The sequence below is a fragment of the Macrosteles quadrilineatus genome, unplaced genomic scaffold, assembly GCF_028750875.1.
Source record: "Macrosteles quadrilineatus isolate MER2022 unplaced genomic scaffold, UCM_ALF_1.0 Scaffold_4__1_contigs__length_99947679, whole genome shotgun sequence".
Classification (NCBI taxonomy): domain Eukaryota; kingdom Metazoa; phylum Arthropoda; class Insecta; order Hemiptera; family Cicadellidae; genus Macrosteles; species Macrosteles quadrilineatus.
In genome coordinates, this window is record NW_026542597.1 from 69,195,630 (window position 1) to 69,220,443 (window position 24,814).

Consider the following 24,814-nt stretch of genomic DNA (forward strand, 5'->3'; position numbering starts at 1 on the left):
CTCTAATCACCTCAAGTTTAAGGCTAAACTTTGCTAAAAGCCACAACCATAGAGTAAGCTAACCAGTCACAAAGTAATATGTATTACCTACAATTTTGAGGTTAAACCCAATTACAAGCAACCACCATAGAGTAAGTTAACCATACACAGAGTAATGTCTAATCACCTCAAGGTTGAGGTTAGCCTTTGCTACAAGCCACCACCATAGAGTAAGTTAACCAGACACAGAGTAATGTCTAATCACCTCAAGTTTAAGGTTAACCTTTGCTACAAGCCACCTCCATAGAGTAAGCTAACCAGACACAGATTAATATCAAATCACCTCAAGTTAAAGGTTACACTTTGCTACAAGCTATCACCATAGAGTAAGTTAGCCAACCAGACACAGAGTAATGTCTAATTACCTCAAGTTTGAGGCGTAAAGACGCAGAACCTTACCGAGTCCGACGTATCCTTTGACCCCACCAAGGTTCCTCACTCGGAAAAGCCCAGATTTTTTAAAAGCACAGTTTAACGTGAAACCAAAGTCTGATTCGAAAACACAGGTGCTTTGACAAACTCGACACGTCAGCCCTGAAAAAGAACATTTCAGTTAGCTGCAAGTTTTACAAGTTTTCGAGAGTGAGGGCCCGGTCAAGTTTGTCTTGGTAAAGTCAGTGTGTGATGTTTTTGGTATTTGTGTCAGTTTAGGTTTAGTACTTAAGGTAATTATATTTTTTTGTTTTTAGTAAAAGAGTAAATGTGCAGAGGTGTAGTCAAGTTGGATAGTTTTGGTAAACGTCAAAACGAGTAAAATTACTATTAATTAAAAAAGTGTAAAATAAAACATTTCTTTGGACTTTTGTTGAATAATTACGGTATATATTTAAACTGAAAACACGTTTGCTAACCTTTTATTTTTGTATACACAACTGTTTCGTTAGTTTAAAATATAACTTTTTTGATGGAAACCACTGTTACATAAAATTTATGTTGTTTTTATAATATTTAAAGGCTGAATTTGGAAATATCAAACATTTTAAAAAGAATTTGCAGCTGATTAAACTTTACCAATCCTTGCGATAATGGTCTTGATTATGGTACAGGTAAACAAAATAATTTGTAATTTTACGACTTTGTTTGATTTGAGTTTGATTAAATTTCACGACTTTGATAAAAATGATTTAACTGTTATTGAATAAATAATTTTAAAGAGAATGATATTCAAACTGATGTAAATATATTTAACACGTATGCTAATCGAGAGTTTTATAAACGTAAAATCAAAAGTATAATATAGTTTTTTTTTTTTTCAAAATGAAAAATCTTAAGAAAAATCCATCCCTTCCCTAAACTGTATGCATAAGATGTCGTCACATATTTATTCGATGTCTGTAAAAAATACCGATAAAGTCAGTAAGGCAATTTACTAACCAATCTGAAAGTGCGTTGTTGGTTAGTCAATATGTTAATACCCCGAAAAGTTAGGTATAGAAAGGTAAAGAGACAGTGAAGAAAGTAAGATAAAAAAGTAATCTTAAAGTAAAGTCAGTGAAAATAGGAAATACAGAGTATAGAAGAAAAACACAGTAACCCTGAAATAACATAACATCAAAAATTAATGTGCTAAAAAGTTAAAAAAAAAAAAACTTAACAATCTTTTAATGATTCATCAAATTTTATGTAAAACCAAAATTATAAATTTTTATGTTTACTCAATAGTGCGATTATTAGATGCACTGTAGTATGTATAAAACGGAAATGAGATAATATGTAATGTTTATATTTACACACATTTACAACGTTTTAGCACATTAATATACACAGTTTTAATATACAAGGTATGAAATAATTCCAACCAGCCAGAAACTGATTTCCTGTAAGTTTTTATATACAAAGTGTTACAGTGCAAACCCCTCAGAATATTTTATAAATTTATGTTTAATTATTTATGAAAGTTATTAAAATTAAAAAGATCTATTATCTTATTTCGATAAAGTCAAATGTAAAACAACATGTATAAGAAAAATAGAAGTTTTACTGATATTAACAGTTCTCCTTTAACCCAGATTATTATCACTTTTGTTGCATGTGTTTGTTGTTGAACAACTAAAATAAAATAAAATTTGTAGTAGAAGTAACTTCAACTATAGATACTCTATGACATTCAATGAGATAAAATAGAAAGACTAATAAATAAAAATAGATTAGTTGACTAATAAATAATCAATAAAATATTCTAATTAAAATTTAGTGAAATATACCAATGGTTACTAAATTGAACGAATAGGTTATGCTCGGATGTATAATTCAGTATCCAAAGTCAATGGGAGTAAATGTGAATTACAAATCAACAAAGGCATATCCAACATGGAGATAAACGCTTTGACCTACAACTTGGTCATGATCCAAATCACTCATTGTTGTACGCGTATACGATTTCTCGTTTAAGTGCTATTTAAAACGCCGCTAAACAGACCATTGTCTTCGCTGACCTTTGTACTGACATATTTAAATATAACTGTCGTATTTGGTGGAGAGAGTTCTCAAGCGTCGAGAAAGTTCTTATACCTGAGATACCTATTTTTGTTGTATTGGCATAATCGGATTGTTAAATGCTAATATTTACTTGGCTGGGTTTACGTTACATTAAGTAGCTGTGTGAATGGTGTAATTATTAGTTGAACGTACGAAAAACTTAATTGAAGTTGAACATTATTGTTTTTCCTAAACACCAATACTCTATAGTTCCACCAATTTAATCATTATTTTTACTCACACGCCTCTTAAAAGGTCTTCTCTAGCATTACCTTTTATTTCATTCAAAGACAATATAAAATGTGTGTATACTGTGGAACCTCGTTAACAATAGGTACCCTAGGTAGCTATTAATCCTTTATATCAAGTGTAATTTTCAACATTTTATAACTAATCACATGTTATTGATTAGGGGATTCTTATCACAAACCCTAATATCAAAGTCAACCTCGATATCAAGATTTTTTATAATCCCCAGGAGAGTATTGTTATTGAGGCTCTACATACATTTTTTACATGAGAATACTATATAAGTGTAGTAAAGATGGAATTATTGGAAAATATAGTATGTTTGATGAAATGTTAAACATTGTAATTTATAATACAAAGAAAGGTCCCTTTTTGGTTGATATCCGATATGTACTATTGATTTCAACGTTGTAAGTTAAGTTTTTAAAGCCAAAACCATGACTGCATTATGTATTAGACTTAAATAAATCTCTGTCAAATAACAAATTCTATAACCTTCCACGTCACCGGGAACATCCAAGTCTCATCTTCAAAAGTCCAATCCTCGGATGGTCCGGATCTTAATTATTACAATTCGACCACTTCCTTCTTGAGCCCTACTGACCTCCTTGGACGACCTTGGTCGCGCCCGGCAGCTTTTACCGCTCAAACATAACAGCTTTCTCTATGGCGCGACTTCCTCTCGCATTCCTCTATGTCCGGTCATGGGACAGCCACTCCTGGACTACCGGTCTGGGGCGTCCGAGGAGTCAAACGGGTCCTGGACGAGGGAGTCAGACCAGTCTGGGGTCAGACGGGTTATAAAGTGAGGTTTTGGGACTTAGAAAGGTCATAGAAAAGAGTTCGGAGAAATATTTCTGTGGTTGACATTTTTGGGTTGTAATTTCTCTGCATTCGTTCCTACTTTGACTGGACGTGGAGAGTTAGCTGGTCTATTGGTAAAACACAGGGTTCAGTCCCTAAGGTCTGGGTTAAAATCTCGTCAATAACCAATGGATTTTATCAAAGATAATGCCGAAACCCTTTATGCCTAGCCTGAAGTAATCTGCAAAGTGGTCTAGGGCTAGAATTTGAAGGAGGGACATAAAACCACTAAAATTTACCAATACAGTTCACCTTCGTACTGTACCGGCTCACCCCCTTGCTTTGCTGGATACGTTCCACGCACAGATCTGTAGTCTATGTGGACGGGCAAATGCAAGGTGAAAAAAAAAATATGGATGACCGTCTCATAGATCATAATATAGTTTACACAATTTCCTCTAGGATTTATTTTTTTAATAACAATTAAGTTACCGGTACGAGACCTAACGTTTTTAGTTTTACAATAGTCTCAGGTGATCAATTTCGTATCAGTACCTCATCTGGTATTGGATTCGAATACAATAAAGTTTTCCCGAAAATACGAGCTATTTGATCGAGATATCTCGATGGTATAGAGATAGACAACCATCATAGAGCATTATAGAGCATCATACTAGCTACTTTATAGCCGCTTTAAGGATTTTTTAAGTTTATATTGCATTGCAAAGTTGGTAAAGCTAAAAGTCTCTAAATTGTCCTCATCATCTGTAAATTACGAAACTAGGCTTTCCATTTAAACTCTGCACTTTTTTAATACACAGTGATAATATTGCTCTCACGAAAACACAGCGTATTAAATAAGATGATGCGTTGTCTGGTTCACATTTCACAGCTACATGTCATTTACCGTTGCCTGTCATAGCAGATCGCCTTGCCCTGTATAGCATGGCACTTGTGCCTTGGCTGCTATGTTACTGTTACTAGTTTGTTTGTTTAAGGCAATGTGTGTGTCTGTAAATGATAAACTACTTTTTGTGACTTTCATTTTGGAATTGTTTACGACCGTTTCTAATTCGGCGGCTTGTATCAAAGGTGCACGTGAATTTAGAATGATTTACGCTTATGAACCGGAATTATTTAAGTGGCCACATTTTATTTTTGTTATTTTAAAATTGTTTTTAAGAAAGTACATTCAATTTGATAAAAATGAAATTGATATTGATGAAGAACGTTCTGTTGAAAGTGATTTGACCCGTAAAAGATTGATTTGGAATCAAATCTGCAAACTTATTAAAGTTAGATAAAACAAAATTAAATCTCCATTTACATTTTTTGTAAGGTTGCTATAAAGACAATAAAATTATTTAGTCCACCAATACTCACTGACAACTATCAAAGCTAGATAATTTTAATTAGATTTGAAACGGAAATATTATTTAAAATACATAATTAATATTCTTTGCTAAATAAAAGTAAATATCCTTCTAATCATGATTCATCATCTGAACTCACTTGAGGCAAAACAATTAATTTACATTGCCATTTGGCAACCTAATCAGTTTTTGAGCTTGAAATAGCTTTAAATTTATTCACTAAGCGATAATTAAATTTGCTGACAAGTCGTCATTCCCAAAGTAAATCCTATTAGCTGGAATAAGTTCGTAACTAAAATACGTCTTGTTTATTCGAACCTGTTGTTTGTCAGAGAATTTCGCAACCCCTTTCTTTCATCTTGTGAAAAACAACTCAGATTTACTTTCTATCGGAGAACAAGAACTACATTGCCATCTGATTTGCAGGTATTTTATAAGTTCCTGAAATTATTGTTTATAATTTTCTAGGAGGAAGGTACTACCATTGCCTTTTCATATTGAAGTGTACATTACGTATTAAAAATCGACCAGATATTAGTCAGGGGTTTTACTAAGGGATAAATGTGAATAATCTCTAACATGTGCTTATAAAGTATTAAGTCTATTTTTGGTATGGTCCTTTCATTGTTCAGTACTAGATTTAAGTAAAATTTAAAAAAACTAACGTTAAAAAACTGTTACACAAAAATTGTTTTATAAATATGTGAAGATTACGTTAATATCTAAGTCGATCATGATTATTTAGAGCTAGACACAATTTTGTGGATCTTAAATGCTGTAGGTGTACAAAATAATATCAGGAAATCAAAATCATTATATAGTTAATCAATAAACTTTAATTGGTTTAGTTTTACAAGATACACAATTCATATTACTCTATGATTCGTCAGCAGGCCGCTAATAAGAAATATTCGTTTTAGTTCTCATATTCTTAGTTGAAATTGACTACCGAAACAGCTACATTTTATGACAGTTAACATTTTTAGTTACTTTATTTTGGAGTACGTAATGGGCGTAATTTGTGTATTTAGTATTAGGGAAAATAAATTGAACCAGTCCCTTTCCCTTTATTTTGTTGTATTGACGTAAAATTAACATTTATTGTAAGATATTATATTGAATGTAGAGTTTCATCCTACTATACACGGCTGTGTCAAAATACTGTTTAGAAAACTTTAATTTACAACTTTATCTTAAACATTCAGGACAAGTAATAAATGTACTGTATTGGTCATTTCGAAACAAAATACCCATCATACATGTTCCGTTACAAAGTAACGATAAATAACAGTTATTGCCGGAGCTGTTTCGCTGATGAAACTGTGATAAGGTAACTGGTTACATACGTTGTACAATATTGTACAGATTGTGATACGCTCTTGCCCCGCCCCCGCGGACCACTTTCACCAAGGTACAACACTGGATACCGCGGCTGACGGATAGGACGGGACTTCTTCCCTGGAGTTCAGGGCTCAAATCCCGTCAATGACTATTGACTTATAGCGATAAGATAACTCTATGACTCAAAGGTTCAGAGCCAACGTTTCATGTTATTTTATCAAGAAAGCAGAAAATAATACCTCTTACGGGTAAGAAGAACTTTCTCTGTATTTAAGAAAGTGCTTTTCCTTACTAAGAGCCTCACTAAATGTATTTTTAAATACTGGACACTTTTAAACATTTATATGAGTATTCCCGGGAGCTAACATGGTATGGAGATTTGGCAATATATTGAGTAAATATTCAGTTTTGGAACGCTTACCAAGCGACTAAAGAAATACAGTATTTTATGGTACAAGATTTTGGCAATCATACTTAAACAGTGAGATTAATATTATGGTTGTTGAAGTAGATATACATCTATATATCTATATGGACTTGCTGTTGTAAAATATTCATTCAAGGAGAACATAGTTCAGCGGGTCTCTAATAGGCCTAAGTGGGCCAAGTTCTACAGTCGTTTCTCTTCTAGGTGTTCATACAATGAAGTTTGTAAAGAGTAATTATTTAAGGATATGCCTAGTTTATTAGAGTATTGACTGAAAAGTCAACAATCAAAAAGACGCTGACAACAACTGGTAATTTTCATATAATAGCAAATGTAGATTGTGCAATTCTTGTTTCGTTACAAATTCTTAGTGTAGTTCTGTTTCTAAGTTCTTAATGTTATTTTGTGTTGCTTTAAAAATACAAAAACTATTTTCCCACACAAAAACACTTATAAAAAAGCACCAAATAATTTCAGTGATCAACGAATCCGGTTATAAAAATCGTTTAAATGTCTGTCAAAACGAAACTCAACACTTCAGATAAATCGTTACATCGATTATAGCAGTTATCCTTGCGGTTTACTGGAAGCTGGTCTCCTATAACAGAGATCACTAGGACAAGTGGTCGAAGGCAACACAATGTCCGTGACCGCTGTGGAGGAATTAAACGAGTGATTCGTGGGTAAGGACACGTCTGATAGCTTTCCCAAACGTGATCGTAGTTACAGACTGCTGGACGTTCATTGGACAGTTGTCTTGTAAAAAGTGGTCATTTTGTTAAGTTGTCACTATTATCGTATGGATGTTATCGTAGGCTATGGTCGTGCGCTCCTTGACCTAAAAACTCAATTCTAGTTTTTATAGATAAGTGAATTCGCGCAACTTAATTCGGGGGGAGCTGGTCTAGTGGTAGAGCGCGGGGCTTTGGTGCCTGAGGTCCCGGGTTCAAATTCCACCAATAATAAATGGATTTTATCCATGTGATGATACCGCAACCCTCTAGGACTAACTTAAAGTAATGTGAAAAACTGTTCCGGGCTAGAACCTAGAGTCCTATGATATGAAAATGGGACATTTAAAAAAAGTCTTCGGGGGATGCCGCGTCTTTTAATTATTGGTGAAATACTGGGAAACGTTTAAGATATTTTAGCAATCGGTCAGAAATGTCGATCAGTATTTTAGCCAGTTCAACAACATGATAATCTCTTTAACGCCAGTTTATTTTACTAGGTAAAACACCTGACAATTATGTTGTTACGGTTCATTTTCCAACATATTACTTATGTGGGAAGAGTAAGATATAGAGCATTTAAAACACAACCTTTCGCCTTTCATATGGGAAATTATAGTAAGAAATACCATAATTACCTAGAATAACGAGATGTCAGCGTCTTATTAAGACATTGAGATATTAACAGCTAAGAGAACCGTTATTAAATCGCATGCTACTGTGGAAAACACGCAGCGGCTAGCGGACAGTTCCAAAACAAGAAGCAGGACGTCCCCAAAGGTTAAGGTATGGTTCGCATGACCCTAGACTATAGGTAATGGCAGAATCGTGACCAACGCTTGAGATAAATCAGTGAAAGTATTAGTCACTTCGCGGCTACATGGGACAAGTGAGTCACCGGACTTCATATGTTGCACCGTTAGCTTGACAGAGGCGCGGCTCGTCTACGTAGTAGTTAGATCGCGGCACATCTGTCAAGAAGAAGAAGGTGTGACTTAACTAATGTCTGCAAAAGTTAAATTTCACTAATAGTTTAAATTTATAATGCTGTGGCACGGTTATGTAGATGGATAGGGTAGTTTTTTTTTACACAATTAATTTTATTCAATCGGCTTAAATAAAATAAAAACCATTTACAGGGAAATCGTTATTCGCTTATTCGAAGAGTTCTTCCTTTGAAAAAAAGAGACACGTAATGTTTTTCTTTATATTTTTTAATCATATTAACTTCGTCATACAAAACGGAGGGCAGTTTTGATATTCTTATGAATCTTTTGTTACAATCCTCTTTCAAAGTTTTAATACAAAAGTTACTATTACAAAAATCGGGCAAATAAGCTTAACGTCACTGATTTAGTATTTACAGACCTGTATTTTAAAATTATCCATACACCCAACAATATATACACGAAGAGTACATTAATAAACCAAATCTGTAGTCCGTCGTAATAACATTTTCGTCTTGCAAACTTCTTCAGGTTTCCTATACTAAAGATTGATCTGTAAATTACAATGGTCTGAATTCTTAGTCTATGACTATATTCAAAAAGTCGTGCGGGTAAAATGGCCTGTGGAGGGATCAAATGAAAATAGTACAAAAATACATCGGGAACCCCAGCTTACAGAAAACTATTCCGTCACCAGAAACTAATAGATTATTTAAAAATATTCTCATAATAAAATTAAATTGCAAACTCAATGTTTAACGACTTTATCAATCTTCCCTAGCAATTCAACTCGCAATTGTCAATATAGTTCCAACACACATCAATCATATGTCTGACATCTGTCAAGTGAAACGGTCATAAATAACACATCTATTAAGTCTTTTACTAACGCTTTAACCAATAAGGAGATCCAATAAGCAGGTAGTGAGGCTGGTCGACTGTCAAGTGTTCATACATTACCACTTGATCGAGGTCTAATTCAGCCATTACCGTCTAATTGACAGTTCCTGCCCTTCGAACACCTCTTCAGCCATCACCCTCAGTGAAAGCTTATTCTCTTCTAACCTTGGCCCAAATCACGGATAGCTTGAGTGGAAAGCGAGAGGGTTCGGGAAATTCTTGCAATAACTCGCTAGTTTTTGTGCCTTGATGGGTTTCCTAGTTCTACTTTGTGCAGCGCACTGCGCAATAAGGAGTCCGTGGTGAAAATAACACATAGGTTTCGTATTCCACCGTAGTCCGAGTATTCCGTAAAATGTAATTCTATATTTTTTAGTTATTTTATTAGTGACAAGAACTCGAAAATTGAATTTTTTGTTACCTTTTTTTCTTCGCCAGTGGGTGTTTGAATGAAAGAATAATTGTGAACAGTTTTAAGAAAAAGCCGTCAAAACCCCTCGATTTGTTGCACATATGCTGGGCATTGGACCCTTCCTCGCAACAAAACCCTTAACCCTAGTAACCCTACCACAACACACCTCAATGAGGCAACGACGATTACCTAAAGCAAGGCTGCGGAGGTCTATTATAATCGATATATCTATAGTTTCTGGAATTACAGTTTTCAATAGCTGATGGGTAGGTTATATATTCAATGTAGGTAGCTAAGTGGTGAAGTGGTTGGGGGGTAGGTGGTCACCTAGGAGGATTAAACATTAATCGGTAATCCTCCTAGGTGGTCACCTGGTTATCAGAAGGTTGCCGAATGGATCCTGGGAAAGTCAAAGCTTTATACATTTTGGACCGAGAACCAGCCACCATTGATAATTGGGCTGTTAATAGAAGGTCCTAAGGAGACAGATTTTAGTCAGTAAACTACATAAGGCATCGCACTCGAATCTACCTACCATTAACTTTGAATAATAGCATGAAATGACCACCTACCCATAAAGGCCCAGCGGATGTTATTTTACCCTATTTTTTTTCGATTTGAAATAAGATGTCCTCTGAGTTTTCTTAGTAAAAAGATGTATTAAAAAAAAATGTAACGAATCACAGTTATGTCGGTTTATTCAAACTGGAATTTTGATAAATAAAATATTGATACATCTAGCCCAATCCATGAACAGCTGGGTCCAGTTTCGAACCATAAAAAGCTACTGATGCATAACTCCCACCTTATTGGAATTATTTTGTTCAACAGACTTTATTTTGGTCATTGCCAGAGTCCATGTTGTAGTAACACCATTGCGCAAACTTTGGGCCTATCATGGCCAAGTTTGGGGTATTACCAACATGTTTTCCGCCGGATCGCCCCTCAGTTATTATAACTTCCGTTGTCTTCACGGCCGCCCGAAGACCTGAAGGTCTGTTGGCCAATCTGTGTAAAACTGACCGCAAGCTTACATGCATAACAACATGTTACACTTGTATTGTCATCGATACAAATAACTTGCCTTTGTGTAACACTGACACAATAATGTTGACGAGTTAGAGTAAGTGGTATTTACGGAAGAGATTCTTCTGAGTGTTTTAGTGATGATAATGTTTCGATAGCTCTAGGAGGTCGTGCATTAACTGCACCAAAGAGTTATTTAATTGCACCAAGCCCTCAAAAGGTCCCAAAAAATATTCCTTAGTTGCGCAAAGCCCAAACCAGGTAGGTGTGAATTGCTAGCAGAAGGAATGTCCTGGTTTACGTGTGATCCTAACCTAACCTATTCAATTTACAATATGCAGTCAAAGAGGGCCGCCACTTGGCGCAGTTAATGGACGTATCGGGTGGCTCTCTGGAATAGTTGGCGCAATGTGACACAATTCAGGGACTATCTGACCCAGGTTAGTTGGCGCAATTTATGCCTGCCCCTCTAGTCAATCTCCTAAAGGTCATACGACGAAACCCTCATACTGTTGTGACGATTTAAAAATAAAATCCAAACACTTCTACAAACCTTTAATATCCGTAGGGACAGTTCACTTCAAAACCACCACTACTCAATACTCAAAAAATTGCTTAGAGCAACGCACACGATAAATCCAACATAATTAACTCGTATGCAATTTCCAATGATTACTAATGTACACAAGTAAAAGTTAGCAATCATTGACTGGACAGACCAGTGGGAATCATACAGCTGGTTTGCCGATTGTGAAAGAGAAGGCTGGTTATAAATGTAACGGAGTCTTCGTGAAAGCTGCGACCTGTTCTACATCATTTGAGAGAGGTTAAAACAGATTGGGATTTATTAGTTTACTAGTAGCTTAGCCTGTGATTTGCAACGATGTGGATCTAAATATAGGAAACTACTTTGTAAAAAAGTCATTGAGTCACAATTCTAGAATATAACTTAGTTTCTATATTTAATGACATTTTTTAATTTACCTCTTTGGCTTTTTATACTGAAATAGTCAATCAATTTGAACCAGGTACCAGTTTTTGCTAAAAATGGACATGGTAGAATGAACCTCTAAACTAAACTACATGTTTCACGAAAAACTAAATATTGTAAGGAAAAATTCATTTGGAATTCTTTTTTGATTTTTCCTTAAATTCACTACGAAGATGCTATAAATAGCCAGTAAAAGGTTCCCTCTGTATTTTGATGTATTCAATCCATATATTATACTATTATTGTGTCATTTGTTAGCCTAACTTAATTTATAGCTTCTAAACCCCCAAAGTTCTCACGATAACAAATTTAACAAATTTATAATTGAATTCGGTGACAAACGAAGCGGTCAAATTGATTATCTTTGTAGTAGGATATGTAGTGACTTCCTCTGTGGACAAGACACTCACTTGATTGTTCGTGTTAATGCTAATAGGTTGACCCAATTAAGCTTCGAAACGCACCATGGATATGCGAGATGTGCAATTGACTGCGGAAATTGATTTTTAAGGTTAGTAAGAGTAAGAAGGAATGTGCGTGTTTGTTAATGTAGTGTAGCTTAAGTAACTTGTTAGTTGTGTCGAAATCGAGTTGGCCTACTTTCAATAAAAACATTTCAGAGCTCCGCCCAATTAGAAAAAAGTTCCTATGATTTAGAAGGACATTCGTAGATTTATGAATCAGGTATATAATGTTCTTACTCTTCTCTCAAAGCAAAGCGGCAAAGCCCATAATAACTCTGCTGTCTAGGTAGCAGAGTAATTATGTAGATCACTTTCTAACCAGAAGCAACCTTTGAACCAATAGAGATCTTCTGGACCAATATGCCATTTCACTTATTCTACCAGTTATTGGTTCTATTAAAACGTAAACATTGAGAAAGAAGGTTCAGGTTTGGACTGAAACTTCACAAAAAATCCGTTAAAAATCCATTGTTGTAGAAAACACAAACACAAAAACATTCTCAGAAGTTATGTGAAACATTTAATTTGAATACTACAAATACTTATCTCAGCCTTTCGTAATTCTGAATCGTATTTAGAGTCCGTTTCATATTTGTATGTGCTAATAATAACACTTTGTTTATGACTTTAAGTGGGGGAGTTGTAATACATATAGTTTTTCCTTGTAATGCACTCAAATCCAACTGTAGCTGTAAAAGTTTCCCATTTCTCAAGTCGGTTTTACGTCTGGAAAAACCAGTTAGCCAATGATGGCTCTGATGAAGAACTAGATTTATATAGTGTAAATTTAAAATGTTACGAAGTGACATGATACTGAGAGGTTTGTTTACACAATATTCTAAGTGCTTGTAAATGTTTATGGCTCTTGAACTATAATGGATGATCGTAAAAGTCCCATGAACCTTGAATTGATTCACCTATATGTATTGTATGCAAATTCGCCTAGATGCGTCTTGACTATTGACCTAGATAAGCTGTTTAGGTTTGGAGGCTAAGAGAGGTTATGGCCCACAAAACGTGTTTACATTTGCTTTAACCGTAATATATTACCATCGGTTTGGTGGTGCCCATAATTTTTTACAAGTTAGTAACCCATAGAAATAACAAGTCCATAACTTCTGCTAATGCCACTACTGAAATGTAAGGGTGTAGTGTGACAGAGGTGGTCTGTAGCTTTGTTACTGACCAAGATCAGCTGTTCATTTAGAATAAAAAATCTTTCTAGGACCATAAGTTTAATCAAGGAAAGCTGGTCATAGCTGATAACAATAAAAATCTGACTTTTCTCGTTATCGAACTAAAAGCTATTGGATTGTCTACTTTGCTGCCAAAAATTACTCACCTACATGGACCATATAAATTACCCTTAATCAATTACCCCCTTTTTAACGTAACACTTATATTTAAAAAAAATTAATTAAAAAACATGATTCCAGTAGAGAATGTAAAATAGAGTGCTATCATGATTAAACTTTAGGGAAGTAAATAAGTACTATACAAAATGAACAGTTTTATTAGCCACATTGAGTAACATTTTATGGTTTTAGGGTTCCACTTCCCATTTGTCAAAGCCAATATTGAAAGTTAACATGAAAATCTTTGGTTTGGTTTTCAAAAAGTATCAATTATAGATAACGTTATCCGTTGTTTTAATATAGTATACAGTGCATCGCAGAGTTAACCTGCTAAGAATAAACCAAACATGTATTGAGTACTGGCTTGGAAATATAGTGCGATCAACTATAAACAAAAATCAGCAGTAAATGACTTATAATGCTATTCTAATGGAGAACATTTTACGTTATATCTAAATTTCGGTTAACATTTTGGGAATTCCACTATTTTCCCCGGGATAGAGAACCTTTAATTTGAGCCTTCTCCCGTCGTTCTGGGTCATCCCAGTCCCCACAATTTTGACGCAAAGAATCGGCTTACGTATAATATATATACTTGGAAAGTCGTCTGCATGGTAGTTTTCTTTTCATGTCATTTGTTTGACAATGTTTAAAACACGTTTGTAATGTCATCAATCCCAAGATAAGCTCACTCACTGTGTTTACTCATACCGCTAATGACTTCCTGGCCATTGACCTGGTTGTCGTGTTGATGTTGATGTCTCGTTGACATCTCAATTTGTTTGTTGATTTTGATGTTGGGAGAAATTTGTTGGCTAACCAATCACAAGCAGCATACTTAAGTAACGGATACACCGAATAGCCAATAGATAACGTTGATTAGAGAATTAATTGATTAAAAGCTAAACATAATAAGAAATATAGGGAAAGTAAATAAAGATACGTCTTATAACACTTAAAACATTACGCTTATACTGTTACTCACAAGACGGTAAATATACAAAAGATGGTAAGTGGTGATCGATTTCGACTGGACACTCCAATCATCATCAGACCCAATCTCTTTTCCTTTAACATTGGGTCTGATGATAACAAAAAATTAGTAAGAATGCCTTTTGTGTTTTTGGACATACAACTGAAGAGTAAAATTTAACATTTTCTTTTGATATTTATTCGGTTTATTCAAAAGGCATTTGGTTATTTAGTATTTGTTTCCAAACAAATGTAAATATAATTTTAACTAAAATATAAATCGTTAAATCTAACCGAAAATATTTCATAAAAAACTCCTACAATCTAAAATAATTACATGCAGCTGTGAAAGAAAAAAATATATCGTCGGATGATAAACTTTTGCTTTTTGAGAACACATTGAACAATCGACATTATTAAAACTATCCAGAGAACAATGTTCACATAGCATACAACAAAAATGCATATAACAAACTTCAAAAGAACAACAGACCAATTGGTTTTAAGAACAAAACCTAAGAACAACTACTCAGACAAATAACATTGAAACAAACAAAGGCTGGAAAAAAATAATGACCTTTTTCACTAGAAAATGAACTTGTTAAGTAATAACATTAACTAACCAAGACAGAAATAAAACTAATATACAGTTTTGATACTATCATAATATTATGTACTGTCACAACAAAAAGGATGGAAAATAAAATAACAACTTCAAAGAAACCACAGAAACTACCCAAGTGAATAAAAGCAATATAGAAAACAAGCTTTGGTCAACAATTATAACCTGACAACCAATTGAGATTTAACTCAATTTACTACATAGCGTCAAACCACACTAAACAAAAACGGTCAAATACAAACTATAAAATCATTGGGCAACTCTGAATTACAACAGGTGACTTATACCATTGACTAATTTTAAACCAATGCAGTATCATAGCAAACAGCTGATTGATTTATCACTTAACACAGTATATTGTCATTAGTTTGTGACCATCTCAACAGATTGCACCACGCTTTTTTGGCGTAAATTTTTAAATTACATGAGAAGTCTATTCTGTGTATAGTCAATGCTTATACTGTCAAAGGGCAAAAATTGGCTAAGAAACAGAATACAAACATGAACTAAGAGGCAAAAAGATGCAAAATACAACAGACGGTTGGGGAAAGTGGCTGGGCAACGAAGCCCACTAATTGACATGACAAATGGCTTCTTGTCATGGTGCCAGAAGTATCCTTTAGTTTTATCTGACCATTCTCGCCAGTCATAAACTGTGTGGCAATTTTAAATTATTTAACTTTCTCATCTGTGTTCAAGCGACGTGACTATTGTATGGCTCGTTTTTGTGTTGGGGTCTTTAATTGTACTTCAAAATTAGAGTTTTGGAGATTAGGGAATGTTTTTAACAATGTTAAACTGGGAGCGGAGTTGGTATGGTGATCAGATAGTAGGACTTATGTAGGCTACTGGAGGTCCAGGTTGAGTCTAGGTTGGGTGTAGGGATGACCAATGGATTTGACTACACAATACTTTGATCCGGTGTCGCGCTGAACATATCTTAAAATGTAGGGTGAGGTATCGAGAATCTCATAAAGTATAGGGCAAGGAGAACTCTCCCCAACGAGATCTTTCGTTACTGGAGATATTCTGATAGTTCAGAATTTATTCTGATTGTGTTGTTTTATATCATTTAACAAAGGTTTGTAAACACTGTATCGCCAAACGTAACGGTTGGTTAACTAATCCAAATTTCTCCAAATGTAACTATTTGAAGAATAAATGTAACTAAAAAAAAAATGTAACTATTCTTGTTCGATCTTGAGGAAACCCAAAATTTCGAGAGTTCTGGAAAATTAGAAATAATTGTCACAGCTTAAAAGTGACCTCACACATTTACCCATAGTCTTTTATTTACAACTAGCTGTACCCGCGGGCTTCGCCCCGTTTAACTTCATAAGTGTTCGCATGCCTCAATCACGTCCTTGTTGAAGTTCGTTCGCTACGCTCACTCACCTTTAGGTCGGAGCTCGTTCGCTGCGCTCACTTGCCTCAGGTCAGTTTTGGTTTCAAATTAGCTGTTGTCATAAATTAAAAAAAAATTTAGTGCTGCACCCTGTTGGTAATCCTTGTAACTTTAATGCTATTGAACATCATAGGACAGAACCAACTTGTTTAATTGAAACAGCTGTTAAGATTCATTAATTCCTTTTAAATATGAAAAATCATAAGGTTAACATGGGAAACTCCAGAGCCACTGGGGCGGAGCCCGAGAGTCCGATCAGAATAAAAACTACTTAGTTTTCCTATTTAATGTCCAAAGAATCAGTGTACCGAATTTCAGCCTCCTAGGTAAATGGGAAGTGGGAGAATTAGTGATGAGTGAGTGAGTGAGTCAGTCAGTGAGTCAGTGAGGGCTTTGCCTTTTATATATTTAGATGATTCATAACATTTAGGTCCTGCAAAATATTTTTTGAGGTTAATTTTTTGGGGGAATACTAAACGTATTTTGGATTCAAAGCTTATAAATTCTGTGTGAAAATTGCAAACCTATATATCCTACACCAAAATAAACTGTTTATCATCTAAGAAACCTTTAGTACGAGAATACATGTTGAAACACATATTTACAAAAGATCTTTTCTCTAGAAAATGCTAACAATTCATCCACCGACACACTTCCTACTGTTCTACATGCACGAACAAACGTCTTCACTAATTGCCTCAGCGGACAAAATTAATTTGAAACGATGATACGGTAATAAAAACCGTGACGGAACTGTAATTGTAGAATATGTAGATTAGTCAGTCGGACAAACCGCCGAAAAGAGAACGGCAAAGCGGCAACCTCGCGAAGTGGTTCACCTTCCTCAGAATGTGGCAAAAACAAACCGAACAACCTACTTTTGTCGCTGACACGAACTGATAGTTGGGGTTAATGGTGGATTTATAGTTAAGGTCGAACAGTTAATGATGATGGAATTCATCATATGTGTTCCAGGACAGGTGGAGACGATGAAATTTGATTTTGAGTAATTATAAATTACTATAGATCATGAAGGGGTATTTCAAATACAGTCATATTTAATTTCGCCTGAAAAACGTTGGTAATCTATGGGATTTGAACCCGGAACTGCGGGAAAGAAGCGATACACTCCTTTGAGTATAGTGGTCATCAGTAATTATTCCAAGATCTATATTCAGGGTTTGTTAACAATAATTACTTATTTATATTTACATGTTTTGGTATATGTTCGACTTTAGCTCTAGGATCTCAATATTTATTACATTAAATAAACTACAAACTCCTCTACATTCGTTTCTGCCTAGGGGAGACGTTTTTTGTTTGTAAAATCTACAACTATTCATAGTTTGAACAATGTTTTAGTTTATCTTTAAAAAATAGGCAGTGAAATAAACTTGCATATTGTTTTTTATAAGTCGACCATAAAAAGGCATTTCTAAATGTTGACTACAACATAACATTGAGTTCGTTTTTCAATCCATATACTTGTATCTCCTAACAAATTGTACTGCCTAATTTTCATCTTTCAAAGTGTACATTCTCAAAAAACCTTTTACCAATAAAATCCCTGGAGTTTAAATTTCAACTAAACTTTCTAGGAATTCCTGTAGAAAGAGTTTCTTCCACACGTAAAAATAAATATTATGACACGACCAATAAGAGAATTTCGTCATTATTGCCACAAACATTCTGCTCAAGCGTCGAGCACGTTTTATTGCAAATTGTATTACTTAATTTAACGCTCGATTACATCTTGAGACCGCAATAAGCATTAACATTTTTTTAATATGTATATAAAACTTTGGACTCTAAGGGATCCTCAAATCGTTTTGTGACATGTATCCGATTGACAATTCATAACACATGACGTTTCTGATATTTCTGAATGAATATCGAGGGTGTAACGGTTTGATACCTACTCAGGAGCTATGATTGATGTATAAAATTAATCAAATATTGACTCAAATAGTCTTGTTTTTTAGAACTATTAACTAACTCAGTAATCTTTACTGATAGACTATAGAGAGATTCATTTTATCCGTTATTTATTTTTATTTACTTATTTATTACCCTCCTTCCCTTGTCCCCTGTTGTTCATTCATTTATTTTCCCCTTGTACTTTTTGGATCAGTTTGGATGGAATTACAATGGCAATAGATCATAGACCAGTCCCACCAGTCATCGTCTGGCCCATTCTTAGCACCGGTCGTCATTAGCGTCATCTCAATACAATTTTGCAAAATCGGCTTGCAAAAGTCTATAGTAAAAGTGTAAATATATTGAAACGGGTTGGAAGACATTATTAGCTACATCCTTACTTATAATCCGCACGATGAAAATACAAAATTGAACTCATGGCGTGCAATTCCTGTGGTCACGAACCTTATATTTTACACAAACTGTTACCGTGTTCGCTTTTCCGTAAAAACTATTATTTTACAACGAGATTTGAAAGCAAAGACCACCGAGTCATATCATGATATAAATTTCCACAACGACTTGTTCAATTACAGAGAGAGTGAAGATATCTTGTCTTTCTGCTCTGGTTCGCCGCTTGATTATCACGTAGCTATTGAAAAAGTCGGGTTTGATTCGTGTCTAATTAGGGATCGTTATATTTTGGAAGTTAATTAAATTATTTGTTGGAGAATGTGGTTTAATTTCATGGAGGGATGGTTGTGATATTTTGTTGTTGTTAATTGAATTGGATTCGTTAAAATCATTACTTTTGACGATGAAGAAGTTAAGGATAGAAGTGTGTTGGGAGTGAGTCCGTTGATGGCCGTCTTAATCGTATTGCTACCAACAACAAAGGGGCCTTAATAACAAGTCACCCTCTATAACAAGTGTCGGTTTTAAATGACCTAAATTTGTACCCTTAATCAAAAGTTATTGCAAACCTTGATAAGAGGTGTCTACCTTGATATTGTTGTCAAGGCGTTGGATCATTGGAACAGTTATATTTGATAATCTTCATGATAGGCTTTATATCGAGGCTTTACTATTTTGCTATACGTCACGTCTAAGAAATATCTTAATAGATCTATATTGAAGATAGATATTAGATAGATATTGAAAAGTTTTAAGTGGTCTAAAGCGAATAAATTAATTATTTCATATACTCAGCCATTCAAAGCCTAGTTACTGACTAGACTAATCAATTAGGTGGGACTAGATTTCACTCTATTTAACTGAAGATATCCTAGGTAGAATTCAAGGGGAACTACAGGTTACTTAAGTTTCAAGATTTAATCTTCTGACCCTGTCGTCCTCGACTGCATGAGTCTAGCTACTCCACTCCTGCTTTGGTTCAGAAGAAAATCATTTTTGTCAAAATAATACATTTGTTACAAAATATGATATAACGAAGAAACGACACTATTTTGGACTGTGTGCTCTCAGGTGTTAAGAGAGATTGTTATAAATCAAATTGTCTTTCTTTCGCACCCGTTTTCTGAAAGAGTTCTTATCAGAAATAATTTGGTCATATAGGACGACGACAGTTCATTTGTTTCTAAATGACTGGCGATTTAATTCAGTAATACCCTTGACAGTACACTACAGAGGAAATTTCATTGTTTAACTTGTATTCATCTTTAGAATTAAAAACTTGTATTTAGTACCGATTTAATGTGCTTCTGTAAAATACTGTTTTCTTCTTTACACTCCAGTTTTTATGAACACACTTTTTGTATATTGCCATTCTACTATAGTATTACAGTTGAAACAGCTACAGTAATTGCCAATTATAAATACATGTCCCGTGTCCCAAAAGAATATCATGAAATGTTATGATAAACAATTGTTGTTATTTAACATACTATTTGTTACGAACAAATCAATTTTCATTTTGAATCCGGGCTCTTAACAATTTGTATTGTGTTTGGTTCTTTTACCTATCTTAAATGATAATTTTTTCATCAACATTTTTTCTGGAGATTACTCATGACTACAAAGTTATGGAAACTACGGTATGCATAAACCGTTTAATATATGAAAATAATGAACATTAAAAACTGGGTTATTTCGTAACTTATAACGACCATGTAGTAATTAGTAATTTTTTAAATATAAAAACCGTACACTTGCTACGTGTAAGCCTTCTGTATCTACACCTGTTATTATCTTCGTAACTTACTCAATCGATATTACATCCAGACATAACCCAACTAACTGCACTCTGATTTACAGCTAATTACTAATAATTACTGGTTGGTAATTAAAACATCACCACTAGCAGTGCTTTTATTCGTCCTTCATGGTCACTCAATTACGTAATCAATGTAAACGTGTGAAATTTCCGACGTAAAAACGTTTGTTAACTTTTTGTCCGTAACCACAAGATCTCGGCCTAGATTCCTCTACGTGGACTTGACTGAAACTGCCTATCTCTAATCAATATGATTAATGAGTGACCTTTGCGTTGGGAGTTGGATGCGTTTCAAGGTATGAATCTTTTTTTAAATTAATTATGTATGTGGCACAAACAGCTATACGTTTTTAAGACAAGGTTTATATCAGCATTTCAGTATTTCACGTGACTATCCAAAATGTCTTGTATGTAAAGTAAATTTTCTATCAATATAAAATATTAAAATTTTTTACTATTGCAATTTTGTTAATTGGCCACACATATACGTCACGGTTGCCTCTGCAACGACACTTGTTTTCAGAGAATGCAGTTGGAAAGTAGTCAGAAGATTGGTTAACCTTTCAGAAACGTCCTGGGAATTTAGGCTCTAGGAGTATTGGACTTGCAGTACGAAATAACATTCTACGTTTGACAACAATGTAACGAAAAAGCGTCTTTTACATTTGGTTAGAAAACATATGTACTAACAATTAAATTATGTAAACTGACAGTCAATTGACTAGGATACTTCGATTTTCTATCACAATAAACTTTAACTGTAGTTTTATATTATTTAATTTTTTGTTGCGTTTTAAAACGTGTTATGCAGTCACTATTTTTCATAGGGTATATTCAAATAATCTGTATATGTTCACTTATTCTGTATTTCGTTGTTAACAATATCTTGAAATACGTGTCGAAATTAAGTGTTATACTACACACTTAAACAATTCAATTGAAATATTTTGAACATAACTTGGACAAAGTTTTGAGTGGGTTTACGACGTTTACTACTGCTAGAACTTAACAGCAAGAATCTCAGCTATTCAATAAATGGAAACTCATTCAAATAGAAGTTATGCTAATATTTCGCTCGTGCCAAACTAAAATTTAATGCTGTATACAAAAATCAAGTACTGAAATTTTGTAAGAAAATAATTTATATTTGGATCTAAAAAAACCTTTTAAAATTATAAAAAAAACCTACGCTCTAATTGCAAAGCATGTTTTAATATCTCAGATCAAATTAATCAACTGCTTTCAATATGTTTCTATTTATTACATGTAAACACAGTAGCTACAGCACGACCCAAGATGGCGGCCAAGGTGTGACATGTTGTGACAGGTTGAGCAATATTGCACGTTGCGTGAGAGGCGTGACAATCGAGGGACATCTTGTCTTGTAATGACATTACCATTACACGAAACATCATTACATTACAGTATTACAGTATTACAGTATTACACACAGACGCGTTATGATCAACCCGCACTGGCCGCACTTCAAATTTAACATTAACCTTTGGACAGGTGACGGATGCAAGATTTAGAAAAATAAAGATAGTTCGTGACTAAAACGTTTAATATAAACAATGTTTCGCCTATATTTCAAATTTGAACTTTTTACTATCCATAGTTGAAGGGATTTTGTTTGTTTTTATTTTACACATGATAATAGTATGGTTTTCTGTTTATTTAATTTAAAGTAAATGTTTATTTTATTTTATTAATTAATTTCACTTCATTATTGATACTTTTACAAATACAGTACGTATAACTATGGTAGTGAATAAATAATACAATAAAATTGAAACCCTATAAATAACAATGCTGTGTGGTAATTTAAAATCCTTTTAATATGCAATAGCTTTTAGAGTTATTATATATCAACTTGTTGACTTAACCTTCAGGACTAATCAATATAATTTAATGTTAATTCAATTTTTTTCTTACTGCCAAAATTAAAGTTTATATTTAATATTTGTGTCGTAATGGTTAAGTGTACAAAATATCACGTGGCCCTAACTCTAGGGTGAATTTGCATTTGCATTTAATTTAACATTGTTGTAATTTAATTGAACTACATTGGAAATCTACAAGTTCTTTTACTTCAAAGCAAAAATCATAAATTCAACTCAAACGTTTAACTAACTAAATACAGGATTTGCAATAAGTTAGTTTCATTCAACTATCAACCATGTACTAAGTCTGAAGATTCAAGCTGATTCCACACCAACAATCCCATATTTCACGCAGTTGGGGGCGATGTTGTATTTTGTGTTCATAATGTAATTACGGAGTTTTTGTCATGTTTTGTCTCATTTATCAATTAGAGTCCTTATACAGTATGTTATTCATTTCCTAATCTACAGTAAACTTTGTGGCACGTGTGAATCATTCAAAGAGTGTCACAATATGATTTTATTGCAATAAATTTTGATTAAACATATTTTATTTTTTCTATTTCATTCCAAGGTACTTACTTAACTCACCAAGGATGTGGCTACAATACTTCTTGGAAACTTTAACAACCGTTTAAAACCCAGCAAGAAAGTCTTGTTTACGCAATTTAAATTAAGTGCTTTTCCAATTGTTTACTTACATTTGAGTCATTTTTATATTGCAATTCATAAATCGATGGTAACATTTTGAAGTAAATGTCAAAACTCAACATTTAACATGAAAAATAAAATTATCCTTGCAAGTATTCTCGATATGTTGTTTAACAAATAAATAAATCCAAAATATGTGTTACGCTGAAAACTATTTCGAACACAAAAAGTGTTTTGGTTATAACTTTTTCTACAAAAATATTTACTACCGTACGTAAAACTACATTTGCATCTTGAAATACAATTTTTCATTTAAGGGCCTCGGATGAACATTGTTAACGTAAAAATAAATAGTATGTGATATAGATCTGTAAATGGAAATTTACTAAAACTTTAAACAATCAACTTTACTTTTTAGCAACACATTAAGGCTCATGGTTCAAACTTTTGGATACTAACGAATGGTAAAGTACGACGATTAAGAAGCTTTATCATTAGCTATAGTAGTATAACCATAATATAGAATTGTTTGATTTAGCTAATGGCAATGCTTCACAGTATAAGTAGAATGCTGTATTATGTGTTATTAGTTTTTGCTAAGTTTATAAAATAAATTATATTATATTTTGTAGACACGCAAACATTTATAAAATTGGGCCGTGCCTAATTGATAAACTATAACGGGCTAACATCTTTTGATCAAATACATTTTCTACGATAATTTCTCGTTTTTCCCACAGTTGGTTTTAAATATCACAAAACATATTATCATTTAAAATAAACGTTTAAAAACAAACACTTGAAAACATAAACTGCACTTTAAAATTTCACGCAAGTACAGATTGACAATAAAGAATTAATAATCTACAAACGGTAAAACGTGTCCCTAGTGTAAACAGATCTAGGAGTACCCAGAGAATTTACTACGATCATATGGAACACGGAGTTCAATAGAAAAGACGCAAGATTTTACAATGTGACATTTTTTCAACTACCTATTTGTTTGTATCATAAAAACTTACTCTAAAGAGTTGCTAGTGTCCATGACTGAGTTTGCCAGTGGATTTACTTGGTTTTATGACTGTCATTAATTGTTTTTGGAGACACGCCATGGTAAAAAAAATCGGACCCAGTACCTTCCCTTGGGGGACCCCAACATATCACTAGCATTGCTTACCCAGTAGGAGAGGCAGGACGAGTTGCCAACGCATGTTGGTCACTACACTCGCGAGCACTACACAAGACACGACCGCGACCACTGCTGTAGGTCTACTGATGGTCGCCGACCACGACCACGACCACGGGCCGAAGATAACGGGTCCGCCGTCACCTGCTTCTCACCTGGTCTGCGTCCTGCGTCACTCATTCATCACATACACTACGTAGTGATTCTTCTGTAAAACGTTTTGTTTCATTATATTAATTTATTTTTTGACTTTTTTTAATTTCCTCCCACAATTTTTTAAAATTTTGTTAATATTTTCAAGTTTAAGTTTTGGGTGTATCCATTTTGGGCCCCCCTGATCCCCAAAAGTGGTGTTCGAAGTGATGTCTGTGTCTGGACGTGTACAGAGACTGAGCTACAAAACACACC

General features: G+C 34.0%; 1 protein-coding gene across 2 annotated transcripts in view; it reads right to left on the bottom strand.

Moving 5' to 3' along the window:
• LOC128992495 (uncharacterized) overlaps positions 1–24,476 on the bottom strand; it is a 69,652-nt gene extending 45,176 nt beyond the window's left edge. Inside the window, exons 1-2 of one of the 2 annotated variants that reach the window (XM_054416087.1) lie at positions 24,398–24,476; positions 439–573 (exon numbers count right to left, since the gene is read on the bottom strand). In XM_054416087.1, coding sequence (XP_054272062.1) covers positions 439–573; positions 24,398–24,431 — 169 coding nt within the window. In that variant the 5' untranslated portion in view covers positions 24,432–24,476. The remainder of the gene's footprint in view (positions 1–438; positions 574–24,397) is intronic. The other variant, XM_054416088.1, reaches the window with a different exon arrangement.
• Between the last annotated feature and the right edge of the window lie 338 nt (positions 24,477–24,814).